At 43.7% G+C, this 10,840-nt stretch overlaps 2 protein-coding genes across 2 annotated transcripts; both read left to right on the top strand.

Annotated features, from left to right (window-relative positions):
- Positions 1 to 2,091: 2,091 nt before the first annotated feature.
- On the top strand, positions 2,092 to 5,346 carry LOC310770835 (uncharacterized protein; the record flags this gene model as incomplete). The annotated part of the gene is made up of 4 exons (XM_083663545.1): positions 2,092 to 2,163; positions 2,424 to 2,630; positions 5,064 to 5,185; positions 5,304 to 5,346. The coding sequence occupies exons 1-4, from the start codon at positions 2,152 to 2,154 to the stop codon at positions 5,344 to 5,346; spliced, it is 384 nt and encodes a 127-aa protein (XP_083519671.1). The 5' UTR covers positions 2,092 to 2,151.
- Positions 5,347 to 5,439: 93 nt separating this feature from the next.
- On the top strand, positions 5,440 to 6,328 carry LOC310770839 (G2/mitotic-specific cyclin-B2-like). The gene is made up of 4 exons (XM_083663547.1): positions 5,440 to 5,534; positions 5,720 to 5,860; positions 6,005 to 6,115; positions 6,200 to 6,328. Exons 1-4 carry the CDS (start codon positions 5,445 to 5,447, stop codon positions 6,284 to 6,286), a joined length of 429 nt encoding a protein of 142 aa, XP_083519673.1. The 5' UTR covers positions 5,440 to 5,444; the 3' UTR covers positions 6,287 to 6,328.
- The last annotated feature ends 4,512 nt before the right edge of the window (positions 6,329 to 10,840 follow it).

Consider the following 10,840-nt stretch of genomic DNA (forward strand, 5'->3'; position numbering starts at 1 on the left):
CATGTTACACGTTCACCTCTACTACTTCTACACCACTTTATTCCCTCTACAGCTTTGTCTCTCTGCTCTTTTGACACACACTCGATTATAACTAGTCCACTTCTTGCTATCCTAACTGACCTTACCTGCCCAATTACCTTCTCCACAAACTTCTCTACCTTATGTTGATCACTAAAGAGACCATCCACTTGCGATACCGCCCTCATCCCTACTATAAACTCCTGCTTCTTCCTCACTGATCGACTGTACTCATTATCTGAACTTACTATCGACTTGCTTTCTTTTCTTTCCGTTTAAACCTCCACTATCTCATCCGAATCCATTCCTCTCCTTCCGCCATCTTTCTTCATTCACTCCTTCATCATGTAATATGGTCGTTCCGACTTTTTCTTTTTTTGGTCGTTCCGACTACCCGTAGCCAGCTGACAGCGTGCTGACGTAAGACGTTTGGTTCTGTACGGGGCGGGTTCATTCCAGTTTGACACGCTGGAGGGAGCAGTCGCTACACAGAAGCTTACTTCACAGACGGTGAATTTGCGGACGTTTTTTTTGAATTTCGACGACGACTCTTTCCACCATCTATCTCCATTTCCTCGGCTCCGTCACAACCCCTCACAACCCCTTTCTCATCGAGCACAACTGCTTTCCAACGTTTACCATGGAGCAAGTGCAGGTGAGTCAGCTAGCATCTTTTTTTTTGAGGGGGGCGTTAAACCGCTCGGTGCTTTAAACACAGCTAACATTTATAATCTTAAAGATCTAACGCCATAAAATGCAATTCTGAGAGCGCATTAAACGGTTGGATGGAAACCAAACTAATGTTTATTTTCAAAATGCTGCACGCATTAGCCTATTTAACGTATTTTAACTAGCTAATGGACATAAAACAAAGTTGTGGTTTTTTCAAACTTATGGCCGGGAGATGTCACAATTTCACACGTTGTTTATTGTTTCTTTCTGTTGTCATGTTTAATTGTAACGTTAAAGATATAACGTTTAATGTTTACCCTAGTTAAACACGGGGGTCCGTCCAACCTATCTGACGTTAGGTTGCCTACATAGGCTACTACATACATACATACATGACTCATGTCTCTTTCTCGCCGAGAAGAGCCTGGTGACGCGAGGTTACTCATGTCTAGCGCCAGGGAAAGTGAACGTCACTTCCTGCTTCAGCACTGTACCAGAGATTTTCACCCGCTATTTAGTTTCCCATAGATATTTCGTAAAATGCTTATGAGAATAGTTTTACTTGTTGAAACCAAACTGTTCAGATATATTTAGAAACAGGAGAGACCACGTAATATTTCACTCGGACCAAAACGCAGATTTAAAGAAAACATGTTTTAGATTTGGGAGGGGGGGGGGGGGGGGGGGGCTGAGTGAAATGTTCTATGGTCTCTCCCGATTCTAAATATAGCTGAACCGTGTGGTTTGACCAAGTAAAACTATTTTTATAAGCATTTTTTTACAAAATGTCTATGGGGATGAAAATCTCTGGTACAGTGCTGAAGCAGGAAGTGATGTTCACTTTGTCTCTCTATTGTAAGTGATGGCAGGGCAGAGGTTAGCTCAATTCTTTACTGTCACAGTACAGCATGAGCATAATGTAGCCTAATATACACCAGTAGTTCTCAACATGGGGTCCAGGGACCACCAGGGGTCCTCGAGGGAGTTCCAGGGGGTCCCCAGCAAATTGATGAATTCACCATTATTTGATAGTTAACACAACGTAGAATGACTATAGGCTATTTTGTTCTCTCTGCCTAAACACATCGTTTTCTGCTAATCTAAAAATAGACTCAGATTTGGGTCAGAGAGACAACATCATAAGAAATGAGGGCTGGTTGATATGAAAAAGGTTGAGAATCACTGACAGACAACTGCACTCCTCTGTATCCACCTATAATATGACCTACACCTCTCTGTATCAGCCTATAATATGACCTACACCTCTCTTGTGTCAATGCAGGCTATGTGTTTATTGTAAGATTACATTTTTGAGTGATTTTAATTTATGTTTGTGCTGTTTTTTCTCATCAGAGACGGACCAGGAGAACACACAATAGAGTGTCATTTTATCAGCAAATGTGTCCTTGTGGGTGGACAAAGGTGACCAGTGCCAGAGGCCTGGCTATCCATCAAGCAAGGATGAAGTGCCAGGTAGAGAACATACACACACTACACACACACACACACTATACACACACACACACACACACACACACACACACACACACACACACACACACACACACACACACACACACACGCATGCACAAAGGCAGTCAAAGGTGTGTGTGTGTGTGTGTGTGCGTGTGTCCTGGCCAAACCAGAACGTCTGGTCACCCTGTATCGAGAACAGCTGCCACATCCTTACAGTATTTTTCCTTTGCTTTGTTTTAAATGGTTCTTCCTAACAGCTTAGGGCCACAGAAGAAAGGAGAGCTGTGCATGGAGAGGTGACCAACCGCCCAACCGACCCGCTCCCACCTGTGGCAGTGGCAGAGGAGGAGACCGCTCATGTGTTCATGGTGCAGGAGGAGGAAGACCCGCTCCCTCCGGTGGCAGAGGAGGAGACCGCTGATGAATACATGAAAGACATTGATGCCTATCTGCACCTCCTTGAGGTAATTCATGCTTCCATTTGGCATTACTACTGATTGATTTGACCTTAGGTTAAAAACACATGACATAAAAAGACATGCGTCTCAGTAAAACATCAAGGATAGACTGAGTCTTGTTTCCATTGTGGTCCTTGGTCTCAGACTCAGACAAAACAATACAACAGTACAGTACATTCCAAAGTCCTACCTCAAACCTGTTCAGCCATAGCCTGATAAACCAGCCTGATAAACCAGCCGGTCACGTGAACTCACATTTAATTTTGTTCTTGGAACGAAGAATGTTAGTTCAGCCATCCATTTAGCACATTTACTGACTGACTGTTTTTTTTATTTCTACTGGAAGCCTGTTTCATGCTGCTGCTGCTGCTGCCATATATACAGTATATATATATAGAAAGGTATTCTGGCCAGAACAGGACTTAAATCGACCTGGCACAATATCTGTGGCCCTGCCCCTATTAGAATAGCCACTAGGGGTGGGGGGGGGGGAATCGATACACCATAGTATCGCGATATTTTGCCTGACGATATTGTATCGATATTTGGACGCCAAGTATCGATATTTAAAAAAAAAAAAAAAAATGTTGCAGGCCATGCCGCCGGGTATCTGCCTGAAGCGCCCGATGTTGTCGTGCCTGCAGTGGCGTATTGAGTCCAGAGAAGCTTAATAATGTAGCCTACATTTTGGGCAAAACGAAAAGAAAACAAAAAAACACTGCATGTTTTACTTCCGGTGAGGTCAAGGAAAAGGTAGGAAAAGGAGTTAGACAATATATCGAAATATTCAATATATCGCAATATTCAATATATCGCAATATTGCAATACTATCGTATCGTGACTCAAGTATCGTTTTAGTATCGTATCGTGGGCATCTGGGGATTCCCACCCCTAATAGCCACGAGAGTCCGTAAAATCATTGCTAAAATACTTTGGCCCATACACACACACACACAAAACAACAACAAACAAAATTACCTTGCAGGATTTTGTAAGTAAAGGCCTAAACATGGTCGTCCGTCAGAGCCTCGCCCCGCCCTCCCCGTATGACGGCGGGTGGAGCGCCGTCCTACGGGGAGGGGGCGCCGTCGGCTGACGGGGGCTGCTCGAAAATGTGACTTCACGGCGACGATACGTGCGTGACGTCAGCTGCATGAGAGTTGTGATTGGCCGTTGCCTTGGCTCATCGTCGTAAAGTCGCCTTTCAAAGCATGTGTGGCTTAGCCTTCCCAAATGTTGAGGGTCGTTTTTTAGAATTTAATACATAGAATTGGGAACGTTACATTCAATTTCATTCAGACTGCCTGGCACACAATCTCCGCCATTTTCACACGGAGCTTCCACAGGAGGAGGGAGGGTGGGAGGAGGGAGGGCGTAGTGGCGTAGTGGCGTCCAAGCATGTAGGGCTCGCTGGCGCCGCCAGACGGCGAGACGGCTCCAATTCGAGGCGGACGGACGACCATGTTTAGGCCTTAAGCCTCAATTTCAACTGCCTAACTCTATGTTCTACTGCCAGCCACTTGAATTTCTTCAATTTAGGAGGACCAACATGTCATGGGACTATAATCTAATACCACCCTGATTAGCTTATTCATACATAATAAGCTACAGTTCAAAGTCTAGCCTAATTGAATATCCCTTCAAGTGGCCCTGCATGGTTAGTGTTTATATATATATATATATATATATATATATATATATATAAGGAAAAGGACAGCACTCCAAGTTAATAGACTTATTGCTACACACAGTGGACATTTCGTTACATGTAATTGTAATCACGAGAGGCCTTTTAGGAGGGCCATTCAAGCTGCAAGTGGAGACTGCAGTGCCACCAAGTACTGGTACTGCATGGTGTCCACTAAGATACCATCACCTCGGAATGAGATGTTTGGAGCGGGGGAGTCTGGTGCAGCGCACAGGTCGTAGACCTGGTGAGACGAGGGAGGAGCCCGGCCGGGTGGCAACCCACAGAGCCCGGTCCCTCTATGTACCAGAGTCCCCCCCCCCCCCCGGTCCCGGCAGAGTAGTTCCGGAGCAGGGGATTGAGTGGCCCTGACCACGTGACCAGACCCTTCCTGGAGGGCTGACCGTGGGTAGCTACTGGGACGTAAGTTGGGGCTTGGCCAGCCCCGGCTGGGTCACCTGGGCGAGGGTGTATGATGTTGCGAGACCCGAAACATCCTATGACCCCAGGGTACATCACTGAGGATACGTCCCAGTTGCATCCATGCAATGTTTTTCTTTATTTGCCATTACACGCTGAAGAAGGGCCGCTGACCGAAACGTCCATTAGATATATAATCTAATGCCACCCTTATTAGTTTATTTATAATCTAATACTGTACCACACTGATTATCTTATTTTGAGCTGCTATGCTCTTAATTTGGCATTGAAGTGTGTGTTTTATATTACTATTTGTTCTGTCTCCATACAGGTGCAGCAGGCTGTGCGCCCCACGTACCTGGAGGGTTATGAAATCACTGAAGACATGCGAGCTCGTCTAGTTGGCTGGATGATGCAGGTTCACTCTGACTTTGGACTGCTTCAGGAGACATTGTACCTCATGATTGCGATCCTGGATCGTTTCCTACAGGTAGGCTACAAACTGTTTTCAACGTTTTCTTGTTTTACCTTTCTGTGTGAACTAGCTAACACTTGTCTTAATGTACTGCAGGTCCATCCAGTGCCTCCTAGTGAGCTGCGCCTTGTTGGTGTGACCGCCATCCTGCTGGCCTCAAAGTATGAGGAGAACTACAGCCCGGCAGTTGCAGACTTTGCCTCCATGGCAGCCGATACAGAGGCCCAGATTCTGAAGATGGAGCAGGCGATGTTGAAGTGCCTCAATTTTGAGCTTGGACGTCCTCTGCCACCACACTTCCTCAGGAGGGCTTTAAAGGCTGCAAATGTGAGTGTGTCTACTAAATAGTTCGCCAACACCTTGGGGATGAATTCTACATGCATTTATGGCTGTTGGCAGAAGGCTTTTTTTAGAAGTTGTAGAGTAGTAGTAGTCGTTTGAATTTTGTCTCCTGTCTTCATGCGGTTTATGTCATCAGAGCTCTCAAAATGACTGTCTTTTTGTCTTTCCAGACGGATGTAATGACACACACGATGGCCAACTACCTGATGGAGTTAACCCTGCCAGACTACAACGTGGTGCATTACCGGCCGTCTGAGCTGGCTGCTGCTTCCCTGTGCCTCTCCCAGCTGCTGGTACATGGGCTGGAATGGGTGAGTTGACTGAAGTCTGTATGGCTACAAATGTATTCAACTACTGACTAAAGCAAGTCAACATGAGATCATAAGGCACATTACATGACTTAAATAATCAACCAACACATGAGTGAGTTGTTCTCTTCTCTCTTTGTGTTGCAGTCTCCCACGCAGCAGGACTACTCATCTTATGATGAGGACCACCTCAGGCCAATCATGGACTGCCTTGCCAGAAATGTGGTGGCTGTGAGTCTGGGGCAGCCAGAGTTAATGGTAAGTTGTTTGCTAACAGTGCAGTCTCAATAAGATGAAATGAGTTTTTAGCATCATGACCTAATGCCTTATCTTTCCCTCCAGGCTATCCAGAAGAAATACTCAAGCACCAACATGATGAAAGTCAGCCTCCTTCCTCAGATCAGGATTCGTTTTTCACTCTTTTTTTAAACTTTATTTTTGATTTCCCCCCATTTTCTCCCCAATTATACTTGGCCAATGTATCCCCATGCTGCCCTATTGGCTGCCCTGGTTGCTGCTCCACCCTCTGCCGATCTGCGGAGAGCCGAGACTAGCACCATGCTTCCTCCGACACATGTGCAGTAGCCAGCCGCTTCTTTTCACCTGACGGAGAGCTTCACCGGTAGGACGTCGCAAGGTGCGACCAGAGGAGGCGCTAGTGCAGCGACCAGGACACATACCCCCAATCCGGCTTCCCGTCCTCAGGCACAGCCAATCGTGCCTGTATGGACGCCCAACCAAGCTGGGGCTATCCTGTCTCTGTGAAGAGTGAAGAAGATGAAGAGAAGCCTCAGTCCTCACAGCTTCATCAAAGCCAAACTGAGGAGAACAGAGAGGCAGAACCTCTAACCACCAGCTCATCTAAACAGATGAAAACAGAAGCGGGTGGAGTATCGAACCAGCCAGGAACTTCGATCCAGCTAGTAGATTACAACCAGCAAGTGATGACAAGACTTTATACTCCTCTGAACAAGAGACTGAAGACAGTGATGAAGAATGGATGGAAACTAGTGAACCTCACCCAGGTTTAGACTGACAGAGAAACAATGAAGTTCTTGGGAAGAGACACTTGTGTTGCTCAGTTTTTTGGCCACACAGGAGAGAAACAATTTGATTGCTCATTCTGTGGTAAATTATTTGGTCAAAAATGACACTTGACAAATTAACATGATAGTCCACACAGGTGAGAGAAAACATATTTGCTCAGTCTGTGGTAAATGTGTGGGTGAAAAACGAGTCTTAAGTCACACATGATAGTCCACACAGGTGAGACACAGTTCAATTGCTCAGTCTGTGGTAAATGTGTTGGTGAAAAAGGAGCCAACAGACACATGATAATCCACACAGGAGAGTAAACATTAAATTGCTATCTGTGGTGGATCTAATTGACATTTGTATATTTATGAGATGAATACACTACATATAAAGTAATGCTATTTAGCCTACTGGTTGACTTTAAAAAGCCATACAAATTGAGGCCTCCAGCTGTTTCAAACACAGACAGACAGACTGAGATGCTGTGATTTCTCCATATACAGAGAGACATGCACCAAGTATCGCTGCTGTATCTCATTGGTTCATTTTTGGCACTTAATTATTGTAGTTTTAAACATTTCTCCTTTGTTCTCAGGTGTGACAAGGCCCAAAGTTATCACTGTAAGCAAATTATTTAAACAGGATGTGTATTGGAATGATTCAATCTGGACTAAGCTTTTTGATCAATATAAGCGCTTAATCAGCATTCTATTGATATTCTCTGATTGGTTGGCCCTCACTTGCTTTGGGCAGGATGCAGCATTGGCACATTTTAATGTATAAAGCCATCTTAGACAAGTTACCCCGCTACATCTGCTCCAAGTTTAAGGAGGTACGTAACTCCTACAGCCTCAGATCCAGCACTTCGCTTGGTTTTGAGGTGCCATGAGTGTGGGGGAAAAGGAGTCGACTTAAGGAGTCGACTTAAACTGGATCATCATATTTCTTTGGCTAGTTTCTAACAAAAGATCACAGAGGTCCTCGCCATTACCTGCTCCTGTCAAAATTAGTAATTTAGAATGCCATATCTTCTGTAATGTTCTTCTGTGTTTGTATTTTTCCCCCAATTTAATTGCTTTCCATATTGTAAGTACGGTATTGTAAATATTGTCTTTATCATGCCCTGACGTGTGATTTTTGCTGCCTTCTTGGCCAGGTCAGCATTGTAAAAGGGATGTATATCTCAGTTGCTTTTTGTCTGTTAAATATAAATGTTAAATAATTAAATACAATTTTTACTACTGTCCGAACTGTCTCAACTGTTAATTTTGATTCACTATATAGACGGCTTAGCGCAGACGTGCCCAAATTATTTCCATTCTTTCTATGAAGGGTCAAAATATGAATCTGGATGGATGGCCGTGGGCCAAAAATAAATGTTGATATGTGAAATTCCAATGAATGATATTATTTTACAGAAAATTTACATTCTGAATCTAAAATACGTCTTCTAGTTTCATATGGTTGTGCTAAATCAAAATGTAAGACCTATAAAGGAATTGCTTATGAAGCCCATTTTCACAATGCGCTTCACAGAGTGGCAAAGGACACAACATGTAGTGAAAACATTATTATATGGATGGATGATAAGATAGGAGGCCAAAGTTTGCACACAGCTTTGTGTGTCAGGCTATGACCTGACCTAAGCTGCAGAGACATTCAATGTCAACTGTCTGTTAGTCAGGAGACAGCAGAGACAGATAAGACAGGCCAGGGCACACAATCAAGACACACACACACACACATTTTTTTGCCATCCATGTAATACACTGAACATTACAGATTGATGACAGTAGAGCTGTGTACTCTGAGGATGGAATTTAATTTAATAACTAATGCAAAATGATAACCTATTGGTTTTCTTCTGTGGATGTTTATATGGGCTCAAGTGAAGTTATCACAGCTGAAGGAGTGGTTTTGTGTGTGTCTGTGTGTGTGTGTGTGTGTGTGTGTGCGTGCATGCGTGCGTGCGTGCGTGCGTGCGTGTGTGCGTGCGTGCGTGCGTGTGTGTGTGTGTGTGTGTGTGGTGTGTTGGGTTGGGTTGGGTTGACAGAGAGCTCAGTTTGGCACATACACTGAAGAGAGCAGAGAGGTCAGATGCTGCTGTGCATGTGTTTATCTCAGGCCAGGGAAGTTTCTCACTAACCTTGTTTCATCACATTCTTCTGCTGTCAGTGGAAAATATTATAGAAAATAAAATATGGATTTTAGTGAATGGGTTTTGGTCTAATGAGTCATGAAAAGAGTGTATGAGAGTCACTGTAAGAGTGTTTGCATTTGTGCAAACTATGAATCAGAGATCTCTGCCTCCCCAAATTCAAAACAATGTGCACAGATTTTGAAAACCTTCCATGATATGAAAAACTCCAATATCTTGTTGGAGAGAAAAAGGAATGTGACTCTACTGCAGCTAAACATGTCTCAGTGTCACTGTGTCGGACAACACACACTGATACTGTCATATTTATAGAAACTGATTGATTCATTTACTTTATTATGAACATTTGATCTAATATTACTTTATTTGGTTATTTTATTGATTTATATTTGTTGACATATCTATTGTATATCTAAGATCGATTGATCTTTATGTAGCAATACCTTTGTATTGTATGCCAATAAAGCACCCTTGGATTGAATTGAGTGTAAAATTGGCTTTAAGTCTATATGACCTGCTCCAATGAAGGAAAACAGACTATTTATATATACTGTATATATATATATATATATATATATATATATATATATATATATATATATATATATATATACCGGTATAGGACCTGGTACAGTGGCACCACGGACTTGTGTCCTCTAGTAAGAGAGTGGCGTCAGCGGAGGACCAAAATGCAAGAATCATTAGCCAATGAACAGCCAGGAATGGGTCTCGCGCTACTTTTGCATGTTAAAATAAAGCCGATAATGTACAATTTGATTCATTTCAAGGGATGAAAAACCCTTTCAAAGTACAACACTGTCTATTTTGATGCAACTCGACAGTGCTGCTTTTTTACTGAAGAGTTCCACTTTCTACTTCCTGGAAAAAAACTGGTCCATTGGAGTGACGTGAATGGAGATGTCGGAACTCTTCTATTATGCACGGACTGTTTTGGTTGTTACACTTCCTGTTTCCTGTTTAGTTCCGTAACATACAACACAGTCCGTGGTGCAGACAACTAGCGTTATAACTATTCCATCAACTGGCAATTTGTTTGAAAAGTAAAGCTTCTGTATTGGCTTAAAATATGTGAGATTGTGAATCCGCGATGTTTCTACAAGAACTTCTTCAAAAACTTTGTTCGGTACGTGCATCTTTTGTTTTGTTGTTTGCCGTTTTATTTTCTTATTCGTTGTGTCTGAATTGTCAAGTTAACGAGCTATTTCCGCTGTTTCCTGTCTAGGGCGGGCTCTAGGCCGGAAACAGGCAGGGTGACATCATCTCTTTCTCGCCGAGAAGAGCCTGGTGACGGGAGGTTACTATGGAGTGGTCTCTCCCTCCAGTCTCCACGCAGCGAGGCGAGTTGGCTCGACGCGTATCCCCACGCCTTGCTCGTCGAGCTCGGTGAAAACAAGATCCCCAAACTGAAAAACAAGTTGGTGAACTATTTCCAAAGTAAGAAATCAAACGGCTCATCATCAGGCGACTGTCGAGTTGAGTATGAGGAACGCAGCGGGGCGGCGGTGCTGCGCTTCAAAACAGAGGAGGGTGAGTCAGGCCACACAGCTAGATGACAACTTTTAACATTAGGCTCTTTGAGAATGATTTTGCCGAAAATGGTTGACTTGTGTGTCTGTCTTTCAAACAGACCGAGAACGAGTTTTGGGGAAAGAAGGGCATGCGATCAATTTGGATCAAGGGGTGTTGAAGATGACTCTCCGCTTACCTAACAGTGAGAAATCACCAAAGCAGGTAACGCTGAGTGGGTACAACACAAAATGTCCATACAG

The sequence above is a fragment of the Poromitra crassiceps genome (assembly GCF_964638095.1).
Source record: "Poromitra crassiceps genome assembly, contig: HAP1_SCAFFOLD_244, whole genome shotgun sequence".
NCBI classification, from domain to species: Eukaryota; Metazoa; Chordata; class Actinopteri; order Beryciformes; family Melamphaidae; genus Poromitra; species Poromitra crassiceps.